Source organism: Hippocampus guttulatus, chromosome 9 (assembly GCF_054856545.1).
Source record: "Hippocampus guttulatus isolate MCC_2025c chromosome 9, RoL_Hgut_1.0, whole genome shotgun sequence".
Classification (NCBI taxonomy): Eukaryota; Metazoa; Chordata; class Actinopteri; order Syngnathiformes; family Syngnathidae; genus Hippocampus; species Hippocampus guttulatus.
In genome coordinates, this window is record NC_141269.1 from 7,417,983 (window position 1) to 7,445,173 (window position 27,191).

Sequence of the window (27,191 nt, forward strand, 5' to 3'; positions counted from 1 at the left end):
CCAGCTTCCTTGTATCAACCTTATCGTCCATGCGGGTGTGTGCGTGTGTGGTTGCACTGTCCTGCTCTTTTCCTGGGTTATTCTCTACACATGCATGTATGCATGTGACCCCGTTAGAGTGGCCACTGTTAAGAGTGGGCATCATTGCCATGCCACTGCCAAATAGCTTTTACCCGAAAAGGCTTTTAATGGATGATCCAAAATTCTGGAAGGAAATGTTTAATTCAGGAAATTGGTATTTCTTTAAATAGACATTGGAAAGATGAGCTTGTGTGTCCTCAACAGAGAGCGACGAGACAGACGTGATTGAAAGGAAATGAATTGGTACTGTGGTTCTTCACACACACACACACACACACACACACACATGAATAACACACACACACACACACACACACACACTCCTTTCCCTTTTTTAAGACATTTTAGGGCTCACAATGAATTACAAAAGCATAACAGATAATAGACAAGACAAAATAGTTAGAAATGAAGTATTTTTAGGTACTACTCATCTGCAGAGGTGGTATTCCAGTGATTATATCCAAAAGTACATTCCACCATTTTTCTGCTCGCTGCTATGTTACTTTTGGGTCTACCTTCATCCCGGAAGGAAGGCAAACACGCATTCTGGGTGAAGGATCTGATGTAATACTCTCACTGAAGACATTTCCATTTATTCCGTATCATCTTCGTGGTAGTCGATGAATCATCTTTGTGGAATGTGAGTTATTTTTACACAACATATTTTTCTGTGGACGGTAGGGTGAATGACTGGTTATCGTAGCCACCTCACAGGTTAAAGGTCGCAGGTTTCAATATGAAGGCTTTGGCCTTCCTGTGGAATTTGTATGTTCTCTGCGTGTTTGTATGGGTTTTACTCCCACGTTCCAAAATAATTCATGTTAGTTTCATTGAAGACAATAAATGAGGGCTGGTTATTTTGTCAAGAGCCCCACAATCCAATTTGGTTTTGGTTCTTACCGATGTGATTCAGTTCGATTCTGATTCTTTCGGTGGTGATTCGAGTTGATATTTATTTAAAAGCGTTAGTAATTAATTCAGTCAGAGATTTATTTTCACGCCCATGTGCACATCATCTTGTGAAAAACACTTTTGTCTGTTTTTGTCATTAAACAAAAAAACCCCCCCGTTAATGGCGTATCTGCTCCCATTGATGTAAAAAAATGTGTTTTTCACAGAACTGCGACGTTATATATACCTTACGTCTTGAAAGATCAGAAAGTAAAAATCTGCACAATGATAACCTCTATGTACCGGTAATCTGAAATATTTATCTTCTTGAAATTGTGATTAAAAAAAAAAAAATCTGCCTGGCTGGCGGGTTGGCACAATTTACAAAAGACTTTTGTCTAACTCCTGTGTACTGGAATTATAGGGGAACCGACATCAAATTAAAAAAACTAACAATTAAAGTTGCTGGCTGCAAATCGCTGCTGCTTGCTTTATTCGCCATGCTGTTATCTCCTTTTACTTCACTTCAAGTGTGACAGGCAAAGAGCAAATAAGGGATGAAAAATCCACAAATCCTAAGTGGCATTTTTCTCAAGTCTTCCCCCACTCATTGCTGTCAGTCATGGCAGAACTAGTCCTGCTGGTGTGCTGACTAACTGCTTCCAAAATGCAGGCTGGTTTTCGTGTTTTGTTTACTGTTTATTCTCTCTTGCCACACCCGCATTTCCAGGTTTGTCTTCTTCCAATGATTGTGATTTTCTAATGCTTGTGGACAGGTAGAACGGGATAGTGACATGCAGTCGAATAGATATCTTACTCTACAGTTCAAAAGACTGTAAAACATTGAGTCATTGATTTGTATGCCAAGTGCCTCTCCAACCTCTCTGGGAACCCTTTAAGAGCTGTAGCTAACTAGCCCAGTGCTAACTGCTAACCGGCACGCCAAGCTTCACCTACCTCATGCGCAACAGTTTCGAATTGGCACGGGCCGATTACCGATTTGATAGTTTACCGCGGTTTTAAAAAGTGCTCTCTATTCTTTTTGCACATTAAAGGTCAGCGCAAATCACACACTTGAGTTAGATGGATACTCTCGAGAGGCTCATCAATCCATTGACTCGTCACAACTAATGTCATCAGTTTGTTTGGTCCTGAATCACTGTCGCTGGCTGCCACTGAGCCCTTCCACACTGGGCCGACGCTGGTACGCCTGAGCCCTGCCAGCGACTCTTGTCTGAGGCTGTTTCATTTCTCTTCTTGCCTCTTGTTTTTGACCAGACATCTCCATGGCAACCGCCAGAGTGGCAAGTCTCACTGCACTCCGCTCTGAAATGAAACTGGCAGCAGATTTTAACCAAGGAACGGCACCGAAGAGGAGATATGCACCGCGGGGCTATTTGCCTTTGGTCTCAACATGTGCGGTCTATAAATATCATGAGATATTGTGCGACGGACCAGTAGAAAAAAAAGCAGGTCGGAGGGTTGAGCGGGGTTTCAAATGCCTCTGCTTTTCATCATTATCTCACAGGCCATCTTGTTCCTGTAAGACCCTCATGAATAGACCGAATTAACAGCGGCCTTCCACAATTGAAAGGATTGTTGTGAGTCAGCCACTTTACTGCCCCGACAGCGTTTTGTTTAAATGGCCGGAGACCGACCTATGACGCCCCGTAAGCCAACCACACCGGCCCACCTCCCCTTTTCTTTTTGACTCACTGTCTGTGCAACAGTCTCATCTCGCAGCGGTTTCTCTCTGCCTCTCCTTGTTTACAAATTATTAAGCATTACTAAACATACTAAACAACCTGCAAAGTAAAGAAGTACTGCTGGGTCCACATATTTTCCGGAGCATTGTCCTTTTTCCACCGCTTGCCTCCAAAGGATCTTCTTATCTCTTTGTCCAGTACAACGTGTGGCCCCGTGTGCTCCTTGTCATTATTCTTGTCGGCCAGTGCGCACCCATATGTCCTTCTCTCTTTCCCTTTCTGCCTCCAACACCTCTCATTGACCTTCACTGTTAATGTGAAAAGAGCTTAAAGACATGCATGGTTTGCTTGAAAAAAGTTGGAAAAGGCAAGAAATTAAAACAAAGTATCTTCGAAGGCCAATTCCTGACAAACTCTGCCGGAACAACAAGTACTTTCTCATTTCTGGGCCTGCATTGACATAACCCCCTTGATCCACCGCAGGATACCCAAATCGGTGATCTGATAGTGTCAGGTCAAAACCACACAATGTAAGAAATAAATCTTAGCGTAACAACTTTGACAGCACTCAGACAGTTCACTGGCTTGTAAGAAAGAGAATAGCCATGACGACCTTGGCTAAACTACTTTAGGGTTCTAAAATATTGGTCCAGCCAGAACAAGTCTTATATTGTGTTGCGGTGCTGGTACAAATTTTGCCGCACACACAATATAACGACATGATAAAGAAGTTTGCTATCATGTCACATTTACCTTTGCCTTTATGAAAATGTCAAGTTGACCTTGGTCAATTTGGGTTTAACACTGTGACTTAAGTAGACCCAAGGCACAAACAAAGAGTGGGACAAAATATTCCTGCTCCACTATCAGTATAGGATGTCTCCTGATGTGCAGTTGCGAACTTGATCATGCACGTAGCATTTTAATATGTTAATCTCTGGATTCTTCTTTAAGGTAGTGGCAACATGGCACAGAACTGTTCAGTGGTTTGGAGTTGCAAAGGTCTTTTGTAGATGAACCTCAACATCCCATTGGTGACTTCATATTGACTTTTTTATTCGTAAACTGGCTGCGACTCGATAACACAAGTAGCACATTCCGGTTTTGTTTCAGTTGATTCAAGACATGATTGATCAATGCGTCACAATCGACAGAAAACAATTATTACATTTTGGTTTGTTTAAAATTTATACCCAATTCCAACAATCGCAATTCATATTACTTAAAATAATTCTATAGGATTTGACTTTTATTATTGCATAAGCCAAATAGTTTCATGCCAGTGCATTAAGTCATGTCATAATATAAATATCAATACAATATCATTTTTGGTAGTGCAGGACATGTATGTATGAGAGCTGCAGGCCAGTGCTGAAGTGTCCTGTGGGTGTGATAAAGGAGTTTAGAGTAGCGGTGGGACTGCATCAGGGATCCGCTCTGAGCCCCTTCCTGTTTGCAAAAGTGAAGGATAGTTTGACAAATGAGTTTAGACTGCAATCCCCATGGACCGTGATGTTTGCAGATCACATTGTGATCTGCAGCGATAGCAGGGAATAGGTAGAGCAGGGGTGCCCAAGTCCGGCCCTTGAGAGCCCCTATCCACCCTGTTTAAATTTCTTCCTCCTCCAACACGCCTGATTCAAATGACCAGGATCGTTATCAGGCTTCTGCAAAGCTTGTTGATGAGCTGAGGTGGAAGAGTGAGGCTATGAGGAGAAGAAATAGCGAGGGGAGAGGACTTTACATAAATACTTCGGGTCAACAGTCCATAACAGTGTGGTAAATTGAAGAAACCAAGCAGGTCGGAACAGCTGGAAGAATAGAACTATGTGATAGAAGAGTCTCTGCTTGCATGAAGGGGAATGTTGAGAAGACAGCGGTGAGGCCAGCCAGATTGTGCAATTTAGAGACAGTGGCACTGAAGAGACGACAGGAGGCAGAGGTGGGGGGTGTCGGAAATGAAGATGTCGACATTCATTTCGGGAGTGATCAAGTTAGATGGGATTAGAGATGAGTTCTACAGAGGGACCGCCGATATTAGCTGCTTTGGAGACAAAGGTCGAGAGATGACATAGACATGCGAGATGGTGAGTATATTTGTAAAAGGATGATCAAGACTCAACTGCCAGGAAAGAGCGCTCGAGCAAAGCCTAAGCGAAGGTGGATAGATGTAGTGAGAACCGCGTATGGGACAAGCAGAAAGGCAAAGAAGAAAACCGTTTGAGGTGGTACCAATGTGACGATGGGAATTCTCATAGGAGATGCCAGAGAATGTTGGAACTTGAAAAATGTTCTGCTAAAACAAACAAACAAACTAACAAAAACTATCTATGCATTCTTCTTTCCAACTAGTGGTACAGAATTCCTGTTGGCAACCATAATACAGACAGACTGTTTCAAAAGTCTGTTTGACTATAACATTTGTTGCCGGAGGGCTTCGTTTTGGTCTATTTCCAGGCCAGTGCGCCTCTCATTTATGTTGTGCCACATATAGACATCTCCAAATACGCATCCTGACTGCTCGCCAAACTCCCACGCACTCACCAGCGAGCTGCATAGGCACACCAACGAGTGTCCCCACATGAGCGCCCGCCACAGGGAATCAGCTGGGATTTGATAACGACATATGTTCTTGTGCTCGGGAGAAGAGTGCCGACATCTCCCGAGGAAAGCGATCTCTCCGCCAGCGCTTCCCAAAACTCTTGTCGAGACAGACAAGTCCATGCAGTCGATGCTTTGTTAATGTCAGTGGATTTATGTACGGATCACAGCAAAGTGAAAATAGCTGGATGAGCAATGTTTCAGGCGATATTCTAAATGTACTGTAGAGAATTGAAGAGCACTTCAATCATTACTTTATAGACAAATAGTCAGTGGCCTGGTATAACAGTGCCGATTTACATCGTGCTAAACACTTTTGCACTGCTTGCAAGTGTTTTAGCCATGGCATTTTTGGGCCGAGAAAATGTGGACTTGTTCTTGTTTGTGCGTCTGTGAATCAGCAGCCTGTTTACAACCGCTCCATTTACTTTATCGTCTCATTGTACTTTCTGCCTAATATTCTTTTTGCGTCAGACTAAACCATTGACACACCTACCGTGATGTTATTCATTTCGTGAAAAAATATCTGCGCATTAGGACTTCTATCATTTGGGTTTCTACACCTGTGTGGAGCTTCGCCCCAACGTAGGACCAATTGATTGCGTCCTGGAGGAGATAAACCGAGGGACGAGAGCCGGACATAAAATGAAGCGAGAGAGGACTAAATGAGACAATAAATTTGATTGTTGTCATTATGTGTGTTACCGACTAATTAATGGCAGTAAGAATAGCACCGTTGTTTGTTTACATACAAACTTCAGCTTGTAGCAAATGCAAAGCTAACGAAGGCCATCTACAATGCTAGGGTACCTGCTTAACAGGGAAGATTCTTTTCGTTTTTCAAGATGGTTATCAACTCGCAAGTATGACTCCTCTCCCGAAACTGTCTCAGTTGAGAAGACACTTTCCGAATTGGCTTCCACACCCAAAAGATTGAAATAACTCAGAAAAGTAGTGACCTAAATAAAAAGTGACACATGGCGTGACACTAGACAGTGTGTGCACTAGCAGGTTGGGAATTTTGGCCTACAACGTGTTTGGGGCGTGATTCGGGTCTGTCATATCAGCTCGGTCGTCACTGGAGATGTCCTGGAACAGTCATGGAAAATCAACTCTGGATCCGACTACCTTGGCCAAAACACATGCTTGGATGTTAAAAACTAAAAAAATACGGTCTTCGGTGTTTCAGTGTGTAGGAGTTGTCGTTCATCTACATTTCGACAGCAAACAAACGGAGAAAGATGACGCAAACCATTGAAGATGAGGAAGACAACACAAATGCGAAGACGTAAAGTGAACCGTGACGATGAAGATGATGTCAGACGCATATTAATATTGCGTTATTTTTGACCGATATCTGTACTTTTCATCTAATCTTTTTTTTTTTCTCGTAGTATTTTTGCCTGCTTTGATTTTTAACATGATTGTGTATTTTTCGAAGTGTCTCTATACTTCTTGTAGCTATTGTGTGTATATATATATATATATATATAATATATTTCTTGTCAATTATAAATAAAATGCATTATTATTATTATAAATATTCGTAAAGGTAATATTTTGCTTCGGCTATCATGAGTATGTGAGTAAGTGTATTTTGTGTTTTACTGTACCCTTCTGTTTTTTTGTGTGTGATATACGAATTACCCCAATGATCGTGGTCGATTCAATTCCTTGATGCGGTCAGAATGAAGTCTCGTGAATAAAGTTGAGAGCTTGCCTGACATCATCTGTGAATGTGATTCCAAACAGCGACTAAAAATCTTCTGCCCCGCAAATGGCAGTCCAATTCAAATTCGTACGAAATCTAGAGGTTCAAACTGCTAAACATCTGCTTTCCCTGATGTCTCCAGGGGCCCAGCTCACTGGAGGACCTGACCAGCACGCAGCAGCCCAGAGGGCGCCACAGTTTTGTACAGGAACACTTCCAGGCCCAGTACAGGTGAACATCTGGAGATTTTGCTTGATATGCTTTTGGGTTCTTAAACTGTTGCTAATTAGCAACTCTGTTGTCCAAACATTGGCCAGTAGAAGGCATAACTAAGGGACTGGAAGAGAAATAGTCGCATGAAAATGATTCGAACGTAATTCATGATTAAGCATTCTGAAAATGAGTATGAATTGCCGGATGCGTCCAAGTATTGCTTCTGATTTTGGTCCGTTTACAATACTCTTAGTTTTAATGATTTTAATGTTTTAAACTCGCACAGCTTTCGAGCAGCTTTTTATCATATAAATACGTACATATAAATACGTACATGCACAGATGAACTTGTCAGCGTGGCCCATGTCATGGGGTGAGATGGTATTTGTGCCTGCTGTAACTCACGGAGGCACGGTACGGTCCTGTGCACGTGGTTTGAAAACACGTCTTGTAAACAGAAGAAAATCTCGCTGTAGGGAAAGGCTGAAGTTGTCTCTCACTTCACGGCGGCGGCGGCACTGGCTGTTCTTATGGCGGGTAACATTTGCTGACTGAATATTTTCATAGATGAAGTTGGAACGTTACAGTTGTTTATTTCATGTCTGATAAAATCATTTTTTCTTCATATTACACGTATTTGTAGTTGACGAGACTGTACTGTATTGCATGTTCATGTTTTTACATCTATAAATGTTCATACTGGATTATACGTTGTCGTTGGCGGACATTTTTGTTGGAAACGATGACAACAAACTAGCGTTATAACGTAGAGATTCATCCATGTCATTTCCTACACAGCATTAATATAGATCTCAACAATATACAGATACTTAAAGACATTTCAAATTAATGGCTGTCTATCGGACATACATCTCTTTAGTTCTTGATTGTAAAACGACCACAAGAGGGCGGTCGACACCGGTATCGGAGGCTATTGTGAGTGCCGACACTGTGAAATAAAGCCAAGCATCGGGCCACTCCATGCCTGCGATACTCGCTCATCCTGACACAAAAGCGACACACAGGCAAGTTTTTCAACAAATAAGGGGTGCATCTTTCAAAAACAGTCAGCAAACAGAATAATTTGTTTCTATACAGGGTTCACTGCATTTCCAAGGTTTCACACTCACTTATGTGATTAAATATTTTAAAGACCAATGGTTAATTACTTTCAAGGACAACATGATCAATTATGATGTTCATCATTTTGAGTACAAACATCTCCAAAAAACCTTTGTGTGTACAGAGGTTCTTCCTTTTCTGTGGCTACTTGGTGTTAATCGATGATTCTGCTGCCCTCTATTGGAGGCAAAGCCACATTGCCCTGAGTGGCACGCCAAAAGAATGAAAAAAAAAAGTCACATCTGAGCCAGGGAACGAAATCCTCCTGATTATGTCCAATACCTTGTAAGCGTGAAATCATCAGATAAAGGAGCAACACACACACACACACACAGTGGGTTTGTAATTACTTGCTTGATTGACAGCTCGTGTTAAGTCCACAGCGGTGGTGAGCTGGTGCTCAAACAGTTGGACGTTGTCTCACTGATTAGCTGCCTATGCGTCAAAGCTCACAATCTTATCGTGTAACTGCAAGATGAACAAAATTGGGGAACACTGAGGAAAAATATATTTTTTCCCGCCCCTACTTGACGTGTATTCACTTTCAATTTACTTTTCACTCAAACTATAGCAGTGTCGTGGGCCTCTTTGGGCTTAATCCACAAAAATGTTTAATCGTCTCATTGCATCAAAATAAAACGAAAGGATCGACACTTGTCTATGGTGACAAAAAGCCATGAATTCAAACAAGATCAGTGGACAAGACAACCTCACTAATTTTCATGTTGCCGAGCAGCTGAAAATTTAGCATCCATCCATCCATCCATCAAATTTTCCCTACTGCTTATCCTCACCAGGGTCCCTTGATTTTCATTTTGTCTCAAATCATTTGTTGTTAATATAGCTCGCTTCTGTGATCGTCAGTCACAGTTGGCCGTTTGTGACAACAAAGCAATTTCATATACTGGGTTTTGTTTGTGCCGTATCCGTCGACCCGCGACTATCTCTCAAGTCTCTTCCTTCTTGTTCAATTGGTCTCCCTTCTTTTCATCTTCCTTCCCCGTTCCTTTCAAATCTTCTATAGACGCTCCTTAGAGGGAGACAGTGGAGTTCTCTGATCTGAATAAATGTTTGCGATTAGAGCTCGCGCTGTCTTGTGCATTGGGCTGCCGACGTGGGAGTCGGCGCTCGCCCGTGTCACCGACGCTTGGGTTTGAATGCATCTTTGTCGAGGCCTCGCTCCTCCTCACTGTCTGTCACTCTGACTTTGTGGTGTCTATTTTTAATGGCCTGTTGTCTCCAAGACACCGTCTAGGTCGAAACAAGTTTATGTAACGTGACGGATGGGCTTATATAATGCATGTTGGATGAGAGGAGCTCATACGTAGAGTATGACAAATTCTTCTCCAACATTGAATTATGCTGATCTATTTTTTTTGTGATTTTTAGTCACAGTATATAATTGTGGTATTTTCTCAGTGCACTTTTGGATTTACTGTCCATCTGGGCTCATGGAAGGCCACTTCAGAATCGTCTGTTTTGCTCTTAGCCATTCTGCGGCATTTTTCATGCTGTTTGTTTTTGGGTCAGTTTCCTATTTCAAGACTCATGACCATGAGCGCTTTCTGACACATGGCGCATTTCTCTCCAGAGTGCCTGAATTGTCTTAAATTCATTGCATACTGCACAGATTCAAGACACCCAGTGCCAGATGGAGCAGAGCAGCCCCGGAACATAAATGTACTTTTTAATTGCTTGTATACAAATAGTTCTCTGGAGTGCCTGTCCATCTATCAAGTGTGAAATCAAACAACCAGCTAAATATTTTGTTTTAAATTTGTATGAATGAGCCATTAATAACCCCACGCCGAGTTTCTCTGCTTTTGACATTTTTAGCTGGAATCTGAAGGTATTTGTATTTGGGGGTGGGGGGATGTCCACATGGAACCGCTACAGTCATTAACAAAATATAATGTGGCTGCTTCATTCATTGGCTGATTGCCTTATGGTGACTCCTCTAGAGTCTCCAAGTCAGCATTTTCATCATCTTGGCACCTTGATTTTGGAGATTACATTTTAGTTATAATCAAAAATTTCCATTTGTAATGAACTCGCAGTGATTTATTCAGTAAGTTTACCATCACTGATTGCTGTGGATCTTTCTAATGAAACTTAGATGATGTTAATGATGCCGTGTGGGTGTGTGTGCGTGCGCGCTTGCTTCACACGGGTGGAAAGAGCTTGACTGATGCTGTCAGTTTTTGTGCTTTTCTCTTTGCTCTCTCTTTTGTCAACTCGGCTGTCCCGTGCCCAACCCTGTGTTCATATTTAATGCATCGAGCCCCCACTACCCCCATGCTGAGGCCCCCTTTGTTGTCGCTCCCGTTGTCTCTTGGCTCACTCGCTTTTGTTTTCCTATCGATCTCAGATGCTTCTGCCGCCCTCATCATCCAGAGATGATCGTCTGGCCTTGTTTTTGTTCCGTGCTCAAGATCAGAACAGCAGCAGCACCCCCCCCCTTTTTTTTTTGTCCCATAACTGCATATCCAGATGGCCTAATTCAAGGCTTCTCATCCACGCTTGTGGTGTGCATGCAAATTACGAACTTGTATCTTTTGCGCTGACGCCTTACTTAAGAGGATTTTGTGTCTGTGCTGATACTTTATATCGCTCGGTTCCATCGGGCCAACACTATGTAAGCAGGCAATTTCGACTCTCTAATGGACACTTCTATGCAAGATTTAAAACCTACGAGCCTTGCGACAGTGGACTCGTATGCATTGGGAAAAAAGGGCAATACAGTCCAGTAATGGCAAAATAATGTCATGGAAAGTACAAATTCTGTAATTTAGGATTTCCTCAAAAAGCGGTCAACCCTATAATAGATGGCATGTCCCAATTACTCGCTGGGTGAGTCATCCACCTACGATAAATAAATGCCTCTGTTGTAGCAATATTTTTAGTGTATTATCACTGTAATAAACACTGAGAGTTGTCTTTCTATTTTTTTCCTTGCAAGAAAGAGAAGCGGTGGTACTGGGCAGATGTAGTCTCAAGGTGTCTCAAACACAACAGCTGCTGTCCCACCTATACTAAACGCTGATCTGCCTTGCAATCTCAAACATACGATTGTTGATTGTTTCTTGGAGCAGAGCATGTTGAAAAAAAAGCCTTGACTAATGAGCCACATGCCGCGTCGCCACATCTGAAGACAAAAGCCAAAAACACGTAGCATCCCATTTTGAATCATTTTCATTTCAATTCCTTTTTCCCCATCAGGAGAAAACCGTAGCAACTAATTGCCTCAGATCACGAACACTATTGTTGGAGAGTTAACGGCAGAGTCCAACCAAAACAGCATTACAGAAAGCCGGAGATAAAGTATGGAAACTTATGCATTGTTTTAAATGAGATGTCCCCATAAATTGTCCGATTGCTGATTTTTTAAAAATAAAATAAATAAATAAAGAAAACATAACATCAATAGACACCCAAATTGAGAAAATTAATGCCACAACCACCATTTGACAAAATACGATTTATTATTATTACTAATTTTTAAAAAAAATATACCCTCGTAGGTGGTTGACTGGTTAGCGCATCGGCCTCACAGTGCAGAGGTGCAGGGTTCGATTCCAGCTCTGGCCTTCCTGTGTGGAGTTTGCATTTTCTCCGGGTACTACAGTTTCCGCCCACATTCCGAAAACATGCATGGAAGGTTAATGGAACACTCTAAATTGTCCTTGGGTGTGATTGTGAGCACGAATGTTCAAGGTGTCACCCTTGTGCAGATCGCTAGATCATGAAAATAGAAAATATACCCTAGTTTATCGTGGTTGTTACGTTTCCAAAATGGGGCCCTCTTTTAAGCCATTACACTCGAACCCCCTCCCCTCAATATGGTTCCCATCCTTCTAAACACTTGTTACACTTAAGAAATCTAACATTTCAAATGAAAAATGAAAACTAAATACCGACAGGTGATGAGCTGTCTAATGTTTATGGTCATTGATTTTTGTAAAACAAAGTTCCACTCAAATAATCGACTTTTTTTTTTTTGACCGATATGACTTAAAAGGAAGAAAAAAAAGCTAGCAAAACAGCAAGGTAAAACTCCAATTGATGAAGTTATGGCCACAAATGAACGATCGAGTGAAGCCCCAATAACCCAGTAAGGGAACACTCTATACAATGAGGATAAACTGTGTTTACCTTTTCTTGTCCTTCCTTTCTCCCCAGGTCATCTCTGACTTGCCCTCATTGCCTTAAGCAGAGCAACACCTTCGACCCCTTTTTATGCATCTCCCTGCCCATCCCTCTGCGACAAACCAGGTAAAGTATGGAAACACACAATTCCAAATCCAGCAGCCACTGTCAGTCCAAACTGCAGCCAACACAAACAAAAATTATGTTAATTTGATACATTAAAAGCATGTCTATTCTGTAATCAGCAAAATAATTGATGATGGCGGCCAGTGAGGAAATAGTCATAACAAGCCAACTAAACCACCCACTTACATTTAATTTTTAAATATGTGTTTACGTATTATTGTGTAATTTGGTGTCATCACTTGAAATGTGCCTACAAATAAACACATTTCATTTGGATTTGGGAGCTTGGACCTGCAGTGTAAATCGACTCTAAGACCACCGTTCTTCCTCATTTGCAGTATATCATTTTGTCCAATTCCAGCTTCAATAGGTCTGTGTAGATCAGGGGTGTCAAACTAATTTTTGTCGCGGGCCACATTGTAGTTCCCGTTTCCCTTGGTGGGCCATAATGAATTTTGGGAAACCATATCAATGTTTAATCACCTCCACATATTACATGCACGGCGCACAACAAATTGATGGATAACTTGTTTTGGAATTAGAAGTCAAGAATAAGGACTGTTATTGTGGATTACATATGACAATTTGAAATTTTGGTTCAGACTTCAGCAAGCATCATGGAACTTGACATGCTTTCGCAGGCCACATAAAATGATATGTCGGGCCAGATCTGGCCCCCGGGTCTTGATTTTGACACGTGTGGTGTAGATGATTCAAGAGATTCATTTTCACTGACTATGACCGGCAGCGTCAACAGAAAACGCGTACAGCTAACCAATACACTGTTACGTTTTGTTTTATTTTTACATTCACGCCGAAATAAATCTGTTCTTGTTTCACACCTCATGCTGACGGACCACAGTGGGACTGGCAGAATTGCATTCTCTCTGACATGTGGTCCCTTTTATTACACAAACACCGCTAGCTAACACACTCGCCGGTGGGAGTCCATGCTCCTGCTGCAGCGGTATTTAAGTCGAAGGCATGCCGAGTCTGAGGTCCCGAAAGCATGGGCAGCAGGACGCCGATGCCTGTGTGCTGCAGATAATACCAATAATGCAATTTAAAAAAAAAATACCCAAACACAACTGTACAGCTTAGTGGAAATAGGGGCTGTGGATATCGTGGCAAAGAAAATCCTCTCCAAATATCGACAAATAACACACTTTTAAAAAAAAACCATGAATTCATCTATACTGAGGAGCTTTTAGACAGGCAAAAACTTTGCTGTAAAAGTGGCTGCATGTACTATGAATGTAAACATTTCAGGCGTGTTCATGAATACATCATGATGTGATGAATTCAAAATTAGTCCTCCAGCACAAAGCTATAACATGACATAAGTTATTCAAAGATGGCGTCTCCCAATTCCTGTTGCTCTCAACAGTCATCCTGCACTCGCATCCCCTTGTGTTTCTCATTCAGCAGCATCTGACATTATTAACACCACAGCGCCTAATGTCCTCCCTCCTAACATATTCCCGAGTTGAATTGTGAAGAGATGTGAGACAAATCCAATTAGATATGAAGTCACACTCAGACAAATTATATTATCCATGCCGGTGAAATTGGATTTTCTACAACAGCACCATAAATCAACAATTTCCCCTCTCCCAAAAATGTGCGACATATCAAAACATATTAAAATATACAACAGGGCACATCTTCCTAATTCTTCGGAATATTTTCTTTTGTTGTATTCACAATGATTGAATCAAGTTAAATGTCTCTGTTGTGCAAAAACAAAATGCCAAAATGATTGATGTCACCTGTGGTATCCTCCAGGGCCTCAAAATCAAATTCATGCGCAACAATGCTGATATATCGCATTTCCTCAAAAAAAAAAAAAAAAAAAACGTCCATCCCTCCAATGGAAGATGAAGTTGAGACCCAAATTTAACGAAGCACTGGCTTCATTCAAATCTCCAGAGTGGAGTCATTTCAGTTTCACCGCTGACTACACCTGCGAGGGAGTGGAAACTGTCGACAGGCATTTTACTGTGCTTGCAACATGTCTCATACTTTAAAGGAAACGCAATGAAAATGACCAATTCTCCTCGCTGTTCGCAGGCCAATGTGTGTGACCTTGGTATTCAGTACAAAGACTCAGCGGTATCTTCGAGTGGGTCTTGCTGTGCCTCTCTTCGGTTCATTGTCCATCTTGAGAGCCATGGTAGCAGAGGAAGGGGGCATCTCTGCAGACCAGGTACACATTTTTATTTATCTACCTACCTACCTCCCTCCCTAACCACCCACCCACCTACCTATACCGATCTATCTATTTATACAGAACATTTTGATTGAACTCCCAATTGTGTCACTGACTTTTTACTCCATTGTAATTCAGCTTTACAGCTTTGTGGTCATGTTGATAGCAGACAATCTTGTCGCAACCAACTTGAACTAACTCAACCTCTGCTAAGGCGCGCCGACTCCAGCAGTCTATGATTACGGTGGACCAGCCAAAGACGAAAAGTGTGGCCCTTCACTGGTCTCACGATCCGACTTGATTACCGCAATTAGCAATTTGATTCCATGAGTTGTTGCGTCACAACATTTTTCTATTTAAAAATAATGAAAGTACATTTTTGAGAATAAATCGGAACAGAAATAAGGAAAATCCGACTTAACAGTGCGAACATGGCCAAGTTGAATCAACAAAACATACTGCGGTGCTACATTAAAGTAAGATAGAATTGTAAGATGTCCGACTCTGGTTTGAAATGCTCAAATTAAGAGTTGAAGAATTAACACATGATTTTGTTAAGTGTTATCATTGTGGCCCTCCGGTTGCAGGTCATCCTGGCCGAGCTGTACTCGACAGGATTCCAGCGGTCCTTCTCAGATGACGACGACCTGACAGCCATCGCTGATAGTGATGTCATCTACGCCTTTCAAGCGCCGCCTTTGCATGGTCGTGGAGGCTCTGCGCCGCACTCAGGTACAAATTATAACAGGATATGCATGTCGTCATCACTCCGGCCCAGACTTCCCTTCATCATCCGAATGGTTCTTCTGTTGTGTGTGTCTCTCTCTCTCTTTCTCATTTTGATTGATTGGCCTTCCCACGAGCACATTCGGATTCATGAAAAGCCCGCCTCGTCTTCCGTGTCTGAATGCTGAATAAGACGTTAGCGGGGAGACTGAGGAGCGTGACGACCCTGTAGTTGAAATAACCTTCTTAAAAAATAAAAAAAACGGACCGACACTCGAGTTTGCCAATCTAGAGAGAGGCACCAATATCCGCCAGTATTACGGAGGCGTGTCAACCAGCCCCGCAACATCAAGAGCCTTTAAGAGCAAATCTCATCCACCCTCGGGGACATGCGACCAAGGAGCTTTTTTTAATTAACCACTCCGGCGACTTCAACCTCAGAGAAATGATAGCCCGCTTCGAAGTCCCCAGACTCTGCCTCGACCTACGAAGGTGTGTCAGTGGAACTCGGGAGGTCTTGAGTATTCTCCCCACCTTCTATGGTCGAGTAGATGTGAAAATACAGTCATCGAAAACTCATCTAATGATAGCAAGAAAAGTGGCATCTGTCAGAAGGGAATATGGTGGAATTCATTTTCTTATAAGCACTTAAAGGCTTACAACATTGGCCGGGGGATTCATTTTATGCCGCGTTCAAAAAGAAAAACAATCAAAGTAAATCTCAATAAATTGTAACGTATTAACCTCAACATTCTTACGATAAACACTCAGATGAAAGATGCCCACGGCTGATGACAAAATCACCTTTATACAATTGTGCGTTGATGTCCTCATTTTAGGTGGCTAAAAGTGATACCCCACGCTGATATGTTTGTATGGAGGATTGGGAAATGACACAAAAAGGGACAGCGAGATTGCCACATCTGGCTTCTTTCTTTGACTGAAACTCTTTCTTCACAGTCAGCAGAGAGCTCAGGTGGTCTGTGGCCACTGATGCTTGTTTATAGTCATGACCTCTGATTCATGCGGGTTTAAGCTCACAGCCCTCTGCGTATTTTTAGTCAGCGTGCACATTGTTAGTGACCGGGGTCACTCGCTTGTTATTGAAGCACATCATACCAGAAGTCTTGCTTGGGATTTTCTCTTCCATTTATTTGTGGTTGTCACACGTTAACACACATTTTCTCCTTAAAAGTTCGAAACATGGATGGATGAGTTGTTGGGCTGGTGGATAGATGGATGTTTCGATGAAAGGTGGGGAGTCGGTCACATGTTGCAAATCATTCTCAGATTGTGACCGTCAAGTTTTAAGCAAATCCCACAAGTTATTGTGAAAAACAATCAATCTCGTCGAGTGCGGCCAAAAGTTTCAAGCAAGTCAAGTCATTACTTGGTTGAACAGGCTGAGCCAGTCGCCGTTTTTACTGGAGTGATAAAATATTGTTTACACCCTTTCAAAAGTTTTAAATACCAAAGTCAGATGAGTCGAGTCTTCCATCACTTTAAGACATGCGAGTCCCAAGTCTTAAAATTGCGGACTCGGTTCTGAGAAGTCATTTCACTCAAGTTGCCCCACCTAGCTGCTTGCTCCTCATCAAGACTGGAAATAAATGGTCGGAAAATAGTTGTGTCCTTCCATCTTCGGAGAGAAGGCGCAACACGCTGGCTCTTGTGCTCCAGTGAGAGTGACCTCATCTTCACCTCCTACAAGCAGAAAGAGGAGGTGAGAATTGGCAGGAGTCTGGCACGAGTGACTTGGTTCTTCCCCGTCATGCACAATATATTCCTTTTGAACACCCCATTTCAGGACTGGACATAGGTGTTAGAAATGTATTTTGCAATATAAATAACACATCACGGTTCTTTGCAAGTTCTTCCACACCAAACTCATCCAGGTGTGTCTATATGTGCATAAAGGTCATTTATTCATTATCCATTTGTCCGACTTTAGTTTTTAAAAAATGGTGTGTATTTTTGCTGCAGTTTTGCTCAACAATTTTTTAGACTGTAACTTAATGAAGGACTTAATTTAAAGTGGGTGTATTCAATATGGTTGCAAGTAATGACCTGGTTTCCTGCGTGTCAAAATGTGTGTGTGTGTGTGTTAAGATTTGCTGTGAACTTGATCGGTCTAGAGGGCTTAAACAAGCACTGTATAATGAAATCATCCACTAAAGTCCAAAGTTGTATTTCTCAGAAAATAAGACATTTGGCCTTTTGCATCTCCTCAAGCGTATGAGGTGCATGTAAGTGTCTGTCGTAACAAATGTTCCTGTTCCAGAGAGTGGAAATACAAGTAGCAATTTTGCAGTGGCTATTGGTGCGTAACTGAGAAACTTTACGCAATTTACATCTGAGAGTCTGGATTCTTCATTCGGTGCACTTGCGCAGTCCAGGTGCCCTCACAAAGATACTGCCAGACCCGTATTTATGTATTGTAGAGCTCGGGCTATCACCCCAATCATTTATGTATTTATTATGCAAGTGAACCTAATGACTCATCCTATTACCGGTATACAGTTGCATCCTTAAATTTGTCCTCCTCTGCTCTTCTATCCTCAAGGGTATCACCACAGCCTCCCCAATTCCCCGTACAGCTCTTCGGCTGCGAGGTTGCCATCATCCGGCACGTTATCCACCGAATACCTGAACCAGGGCGGCTCCTCCAAGGTTCTGCTCCTCATCTGCAACACGTCCGGATGTGCTCAGCAGGCAGTCAGGTGAGCTTTGGAAAGCAACTTTCTCAGTTTGCCATGACAATAAAGCGGTAGTATATTGGGCTTTTGAAGGGAATGGCAGAGATGTCACTCTTGAAATGCCCAGCAATAATTTAGAAGTTAATGACGAGCCCTTTGCTCATCGCAGAACTCATCGAAATGAAATGGTCCTCCTCTGGAAAACACTCAGTCATTTAAATGGTGTTCTATGTCTTTGAATTTAAATGGCAAAAAAAAAAATAAGCCAAAGTACTGTATACCTTTATTTCAGTTCTAAGCCAAGACATATATGAGGATGGATTGTGTACACTTTACTGTGCAATTGCCCCTTCAGGCCCATTATTCTATTTTCCTTTTCGATTGTGGATGATGGATTTAACTAGGTGTCACCTTCATTCACTCTGCTCACCGTAATTGTTTGCGATTATGTGCTAGGCATTCCATTTTTCCTTGATAATGTTTACTGAATGCAGCATCGACTCTCCTGGCTGCTGACTTTACTTGTCGGGTCATGTCATTAATCGCCAGGTGTTGTGTGGGTTCGAGGTCCACTGTTTTTTGCTTTGACGTAACTTCTATATTCCTCGGGGGTGATTTTTATGTGCTTTTTTTCCCCCCCCTGCTCTTGTAAGGTTCGGTCCGCCATTTCTCATGCTGGAAGACAGGAGCATCTCTTGGGAGCAGCTACAGCAGAGGATCCTCACCAAGCTCTATTATCTGATGCTGAACAGATCTCAGGCTCAGGTAAATGCCATCAGCTCCAGTAGATACTGATCCACGAGGCTCACTGACGCCAGAAAACAAGTGTGATGGAGTTTCATTTACAGTGGACTATCCCAGAACTTGAATGCAAATGCCCGTCTTTGATTTGTTCACATTAAGAAAAATAGAATCACGAGAGAGGAATGCGACTGAGCTGGCTGGCTGACAAAAAAAAAAAATTAAGTCAACACAAATATCCACACTTAATCTTGTAAGAGTTCAGGTCAGGGATCAGATTAAGAATGGACTACATGTATTCAGTCCAAGACCAAGTATGGGATGAGGACCGACAATTAAGCAGCGTTCATGTGAAGGGATACATCTCCCAAACAGCAATGTCTCTGTATTTTTCATTGTAGCCATCACATCTCATCGAAGTTAAATGTGATCACGGTGAAGAATTACTTTTTACAACTGTGCGACAGAATATTATTCTGAATATTAAAATGTGATTTAAAGCAATGCTTGTACTGTTACAAGGTTTTCGGATGGCGACAGTTTGACCCTGTAAGGACTCATTATTTTTACACTATTTCTTATAGGAACTGTTTTTAATCAAATTTAATCTGCAGTCAATTTTTGTCTCTTCAAAAGTACTTTACAAAAATGACTGGCGTAGCATTGTAGCATATTTGTCCTATGAATGCATTAGAAAGTTACTTTTAACTTCATTTTAACACTGCGTTAAAATTAAAAAACAATGGTCCACAGTAGTTATACATTCTATTTTCACATTTAGAATCTCTGTTGAAGTTTTTTTTTAATTCATTTTCTTAATTTTATAAATGAGTCAACATACGAATCTCCTGAACCATAATTTACCACACACTGTGTGAATTATTGCACCGTTGACTTGTGAGTCCCTCTAATTCTTGGCCTGTGGTCAGGGTGACTTATGGCTAATGTCATTAAGCTCCTTTTTTATTCATTATGTCTTCTCTTCTTGTAAAATCAACAAAAAATGAACCTGGCGTTTTAACTACCCCTCCTCCCCCAAGCACATAATCACACCAAAGTCAAATGAATGTGTGGTTTTATACATCACCATATAAACTACTAAGGCACCATGTTGTGGCTTTGGCTCGTCGCAACAGGGTTTGCCACAATGAGTCACTTAAATGATTTGTTTGGCACAGGACAATGTCATTTGTTACTTATTGTAGTGCATTGTTGACTATATATTAGCATGATTAAATCTAATTTTAGGATTGAAGCCATAAAGAATAAGACTCCCCTTCCTAGTAGTCTTGCCAGACGTGTTTGTTTCCTCAACTGCAGAGAGTACCAAGTATTGGTATATCGTGATAATTTAGCAATACCATCAAATAAGTGGCATTTGTACAAACGAAGCGACAATAAGACACAATCGTTGCGTTAGATTTACAGTACACTTAAGCATCAAAGGACGCTTAGCAATAGTCCAATAAGCACTGACCTGCATCTGATCTGCCTTCTTTTGTGATCTTTTATCTGTCCAAAAGAAACACTTTTGCCTTCCTCAATCCATTTTCTGAAAGCAACCCCAGTTGGTTCTCAGGTTGCTTGCAGTGATACAGATGGGGACAAACATCTCGTAGTGGGAAGTGGGGGAGAGGGGGGGATGCTGTCGTCACACTGCTAACAAGCATTTCACTTGGTTTTTTCCCCTCTGGTACAGTCCGGAATTGTTGAAGTGACTCTGGCATGGCTTATTCTTGTATATAAGGTGTTGTGGTACCACCCAGAGGTTTCTTGTGGTGTTACAACTTTGGGTTTTGATTTGCCTTTGAGAATCCTCAAGACATAACAGACTACAGACAGTACTTGCAATGATGGGCGCGTTCCATCTTTTTTTCTAAATACTACTACTACAAAAATGTTTTACAGTAATTATCATCAGAGCTTGAGAGATGTTTTATTTTGAAAATCAAACTCATCTGCCTGTGACTTGAACTGCTCGTCTTGGTCATGCTATATGAGGAAAAAGTAAGTCCGTAAAGTAGCAAAAATGGGTTGAAAAAAAAATCATGCATTTAGAGCGCTACTTCCAAAAGCGGAACAAGCCAAATAGTGAGACAGAAAAGGAGTCGGCAACCACCAATCAAAACAAAGCAATATTTAAGAGACAATGAGGGCAGTCCTGGACTCCTGCTAAGGGTTTGTTGCTAGACCCAATCGCTCTGCGTATTATGTCGCAGCAGGTTCTCTTTTGCCATATTTTTTTTAATTGCTATTATTTTGGAATATATTAATTATTGTTTTGTTTTGGATTGATATGAATAATTGTGCATATTTTCCCCATAATCGCCCAGCCCACTGGGCCAGTGTGCAATTGATTAAAAGTGATGTCCAGACAAATTCAGATAAACTAAGTAATGTGTTCTATCTTTCTGCTCCTCATCAGTCGATGGGCTATGGAATTGCTTCTTGTATTTATTTATTTATTTTAGTAAGCCCAAAAAGGAGAGTGTGACAGAAATCAATATGCCCAGAGATAAGTGTGCACTGAAGCACGTCTGTGTTTTCTTGAGAGAGAGAAAGAATGGTGCTGAAAAGAATATTGTGATTCACTCTTACAAAGATGCAATTAGACGAGGATAGAGACTTTTTCTTAAGGCCACATTGATTGGAACATTTTCAAAAACTGTCTTGGTCCTGCTGTTTGACTGAAAGCCAAGATTGAAATGTTTTGTGCAAATCATTGGTACCCAACTCAGACAATCATGTAATTGGTTTAAAGCAGTCTTATCTCAATTTGTATTTTAAAAAACGGCAAGTTCGGCACTTATCTGTGATTTGTCAGCTCTGTGATGTTTCAATGATTACTTTTCAGAGGGGGCCTGACAATGGCCATCCTAACTCTCCATGTAAAGACCCCTGCCTCACAAGAACATTTTCAATGGCTAGGATATCCTTTTCTTTGATTATTTTGTTTATCTGTACTCTAGTTGCAACCAAACTTGAAATTAAATTGAACACGCAAAGCTAATACTCGTTTTTTGAAGGACCCTAAATTACTGTTATGTATGTAATGTAACTCAAAACGTATTAATCTCAACAGGGAGCGTACACCTCAATCTAAACTAGACACGTATAAAATTGTGATCTACTTTTTGTGCATATGTGAGTTCTACCCCCTGTTAACATCTGCTCACATGCAACAACGAATTCAAGTAACAGCGTATAAGCACACTGATCCACTCAAAATAATGTTGACTCGAGGCCAAATCAGCACAAATGAGGCAACCTCAGATATGAAATGTCTGAAGATATTTCGGCCCCACTAATGACTATGTCTCCAATTGCAGAACACCAGGGCGCTGTTTAAGATCAGAGTGGTGGGAGGCTCGGCATCTTATAGCTATCTTTCACCACAAGACAGCAGACCGCTGCACCACCCTGCTGTTGAGAGGTAGGAATCGCACCACTTGTAGATGGAGCCATCCATACGATGCGACGACGACAAAAATGCTTTTTTCCCCAATAGGGATCACTGAGAGTCATCAATGAACCTAACATGCATGTTTTTATTTAAAAAGAAAAATACAGCCTAAAAAAGACGAATTGTGGTTTTCACGTCTGCATTTTCGTTTGAAAAGCTCTTTTGATTTTTAACAAGGTTAAAAAATAGCAGCAGCTCCAAGAAAATATTTTAATTAAAATGTTCAATTGTCTAAAAACATGTTCAATAACTGAGCTATGATGTCAAATTTGGTCGAAATTTTATTTGATTGAGAAAGATACAAAAATCATTTTCTGAAATAATCTCCCGTGGATAGTATTATTTCATTGAAATACGCACAACAAAACACTTTTTAGTTCTTCCAAGTCGTAACTTGTATTTTTGTGACCCTCTTTATCTTATCTTTAATTTCATGTGTGTGCGTATGTGCATGCCTGCATGCTCAAAAATGATTACTCTTCCTGCTCTCTTTTGTGAAGTCGGGACAAAGAGAGGCATCTATTTGAATACATTTTATTTGTGCTTTTTGTGTTGTCGTCTTTCAAAAGCTTCAACAACTTACCAATTGTACAAACTGCCACGGCGCTCTGAAGAGTGTTGCAAGCCTTAAGGTGAACATTTTTCCTCCCGAGTGAAATGACAAAGTACAGGAACGATTCGATATGATGCAATGAGTTCCTTGTTGTCATTTTACAAACTTTACATCAGAATTAACTTGTTTGAGGAGTGTAAACGTTGCGTATTTCCGTGTCCTATCACGGACGATTCGATACGCATCTCGATAAGTGGAGCGATCCGGTTCGTTTTGATGGACTCGCATTTTTTTTATCAAAATCGTTTTTTCAATTCCAATCATTTTTTGTTACGACCCTACTTATGAAAAGCTGTGCCTTTGGTAGTAACTGATGGCTCGCATATAAACAAGCAAGTTCTGTCGCTCCTGGTGTTGGCAGACTGTTCCAAAGTACTTTTTATTTTTTCTCCGGTGCCACCACAACAAATGTTTTTCATCGTTTTCAATTCAGGTCAGCAGTAGTCCTTCGCATTCCGTCAGGCGGATAGTAACGTGGCACCACTTCTCCCAACCCTTATGAAAAGGTTGATCAAAAGACATACACATCAGGAATAGAGGCTGTTAGGAAAGCATAGCTAGGAGCTGACAGCAAGAGGGGGCACGTTTATTTTATCCACATGAATTGCTGCCCTGCATTAAAATCTTTTTGAAATAAATGAAAGGCTACTTTCCAAAGGAGCTTTGCTGCATACTGGCTTTTGCGAAAACTTGAAAGCAGGTGCGGAATATTAATATCATAGGACAGCACATTGAGTACTGTATGATGGCTGTATGACTTCCGTCCGATAATCAGCAACTCATCGAGAGCAGCTCTGAAGGGTTTACTCGGACCATTTGCCACTGAGCTGCAGGAAAGGTCATGCTTTTGGGTGGTGCTGAGATATAAGACAAAATGTCAGTGTTTGCAAGATTCTGCAAGCATGTTGAGCTTGTTTTTTCTTCTCCTTTTGACACTGGGGCATGAAAGGACATTCTTAAGTGAACCTACAAGCAGGAGAGTTTGTTTCAAAGAGAATCCAATGCGTCGCAGTCAAAAAAAAAAAAAAAAAACTCTTTGGACTGAGCCAATTTACCGGCAGACCGAGAAACACTCTTAATACCAGCTCGCGGGGAGTAAGTGCCTCCATGATGGGCTCATCAGGCTCTCAAGACTTTTGTGCCCAGGCAGGTCTCCTAATTTAATATATTAACCTAAATGTGGCATTATTTTGTCAGCTGAATTATCCTTTTTATAAATGTGTTTCCGTGTTTTAAATTCTCAATCAACCTGCCATCGATACAAAATCCCATGAGGCCCTGAGGCGTATTGCATACAACCTTAAAAGCGAGGTTTTTCTTCGCCGGCGAAATGCCGACGTAATTTTGAGAAAATGGCAATCATAAACAGTTTAGCGATGTAACGATGATGATTAGACGCTCCATGGATCTAATTCGAAGCTATAGTTTTTAATATCCCAAAAAGTTCAGTTTTGTACCTTCAGATGAAACAAGTTCAGCATTCCCGTCACCTGAAAATGAGCTGTTGCTGTAAACATTCAGCCGGGGATCTCATGGGACGTCAAGCACAATTGAACAAGATGAGCAAATATTTGGGACGACTGATAGTCTGCTCGAACTTGAAATGCTGCTGAATTCTGACACGGTGTATTCTCTACCTGACATCAAAACTCACTCGCCCTACTCTGTAAATGCGACACCCATTATCACGACCCATCATCAGACTGATGGAAATTTAGTTTATTCCCAAAGTTAAAACGGAAGTCTTTTTTAGTCTTGTGAATGAAACTTTCATTTGGAACCACAGTGCAAGGCTGTGCTCCTTAGTAACAGGCACGGCAAGCATAAGATGATGTGTGTTATTCATGTACAATGGTTGAACACAATGTAGGCCGCGATGCGAGTCTGACCATTTTTACTGTAGTAGAATTACCGAATCAAAATGTCTAAATCCTTTGTTTAACCGTATGAGATTGGGGGAGAGAGAGAGAGAGTGTTGAATGACACTAATCGTCTATTAGGACTTAATAGTCTATATTCCGCAATATCAACCGTCTGCGTCCCTCTCTCACTCCTCACACCACTGCTATCCATGTTCACAGTCTCGTCGCCTCCCGTATCGACGGTTGAAATTCACTTCTTTTCGGTGTCCATCACAAATTCCTCCATAAACGTCAACTTGTTCAGAATTCAGCAGCCCGGATCATCACGAGAACCCCCTCCTTCCATCACATCACCCCACAGCTCCACTGGCTCCCTGTCAAACTTGGAATCAATTTCAAAATACTTCTCTATATATTCAAAGCCATCCATAACCTTGCCCCCCCCCCTATCTGTCAGATCTTCTTCAACTTTCCATTCCCTCTCGCTCACTCAGGTCCTCATCCTCCCTCCACCTCTCTCTACCCTCTGCCCGTCTCAGCCCAATGGGGTGCAGAGCCTTCAGCCGCTCTGCCCCCAAACTCTGGAACTAACTTCCACCCAATATTCGTAATATTGACTCTCCTCCCACATTCAAAACCCACCTATTCAGACTTGCATATTCAACTTAAATCTTCTTTTATTTATAATTTTATCTGTGGTTTTATTGTTTGCTCTTAGTTTTAAAGTGTCCTTGAGTGCTGTGAAAGGCGCTTACAAGTAAAATGTATTATTATTATTATATTATTATTATTCATCCATCCGTCAATATTCTACTGCGAATGTTCATCCTCACATCCACATTGTTGAATAGTTAAGTCTTCAATGGAGCTTGACATGCGCGATTTTACAATGTGGGAAGGAGCAGGAGATATCGGAGGAAACTCACGCAAGCATGGGCAAAAAATAGGAGTCATGAATCATGACTCGGGCCAATCATAACCGGAGTCATGATTGGCCAGTGAGGAATTCATAATAGATGTCACAGAGAAAGAAACCCCAATTTTCCCACTCCTCAACCCCTCCCATCTCAAAAAACGGCACTGACACACACACACACACACACACACACACACACACACACACACACACACGCACACGCACACGCACACGCACACATATTCAATTCATTCATTCAGTCATTCATTTTCCGAACCGCTTTTATCCTCACTAGGGTGGTGCTGGAGCCTATCCCAGCTGTCTTTGGGCAGTAGGCGGGGGACACCCTGAACTGGTTGCCAGCCAATCGCAGGGCACACAGAGACGAACAACCATCCGCGCTCACACTCACACCTAGGGACAATTTTGAGTGGTCAAACAGCCTGCCATGTATGTCTTTGGAATGAGGAAACCGGAGTACCCGGAGAAAACCCACGCAGGCCCGGGGAGAACATGCAAACTCCACACAGGGAGGCCGGAGCCGGGATCGAACCCACGACCTCTGCACTGTGAGGTCGACGCGCTAACCACTGGACCACCGGGCCGCCCCACTTTCAATTCCAAATAGCAATACGTTTGGTGCCTTCAAATTTGGCTGTGCCTCTGTTTTAACTTGATGCTATTTGCACTCTGTTGCCATTTTAGAGCACTGAAATTTTGTGGCCCCGGGGGACCTCCACATGTGAAGGTTGTCATCGAGTGGGATTACAAGCTTAAAGACTGGTAAGCGGCATGAGCGTAAAGTAGAGTGGGATGCATAACCCCCGCCCCGTAGCTAGTGTCCGCCTACGTTTTGACACCGATTTAAGTCTTTGGCTGCCTGAGAGCCAAAATTACAAGGTTGACAACACAACTTGTCTCCTCCAGTCTGTTTGGCAGCATCCAGGAGGAAGTGGTTCAAGATGCCGAAAGCGTGCGGAACCAGCAGCAGCAGCACCTTCAGCAACATAGCTGCACTCTGGACCAGTGTTTCCAGCTGTATACCAAAGAAGAGCAGGTGAGCTCAAACACGTTCAACAAAACGATTTGCTTCATTTTCAGTGCACTTTGCTTCCCTGATGAAAACAAGCACGTCATTGTTTTGACGGCTTTTGCCCACTTCTTGCTTTTGTCGGCCTCTCTTAACCATCAGATAAGTACCGGTAGTTAAAGGGAGATGATGGGAGAGTCTTGCAGGTGTTGGTTTTGTTGCAGCAAAAGAATAGCATTTGGTGACTCACACCCACCCCCCGCACAAAGCAACTAAGCACTGCACATCGACCAATGCTCGGAAGAAAAACTGCAACCCGGTGTAAGGTATTGAGTCTC

General features: G+C 41.9%; 1 protein-coding gene across 1 annotated transcript in view; it reads left to right on the forward strand.

The window, feature by feature from the left end:
- The window catches only part of usp43a (ubiquitin specific peptidase 43a), a 60,520-nt gene that overhangs the window by 20,724 nt on the left and 12,605 nt on the right, over positions 1-27,191 (forward strand). Inside the window, exons 3-11 of the mRNA XM_086119847.1 lie at positions 7,133-7,221; positions 12,505-12,597; positions 14,668-14,803; positions 15,394-15,538; positions 18,096-18,252; positions 18,882-18,993; positions 22,299-22,402; positions 26,529-26,606; positions 26,751-26,880. Coding sequence (XP_085975973.1) covers positions 7,133-7,221; positions 12,505-12,597; positions 14,668-14,803; positions 15,394-15,538; positions 18,096-18,252; positions 18,882-18,993; positions 22,299-22,402; positions 26,529-26,606; positions 26,751-26,880 — 1,044 coding nt within the window. The remainder of the gene's footprint in view (positions 1-7,132; positions 7,222-12,504; positions 12,598-14,667; positions 14,804-15,393; positions 15,539-18,095; positions 18,253-18,881; positions 18,994-22,298; positions 22,403-26,528; positions 26,607-26,750; positions 26,881-27,191) is intronic.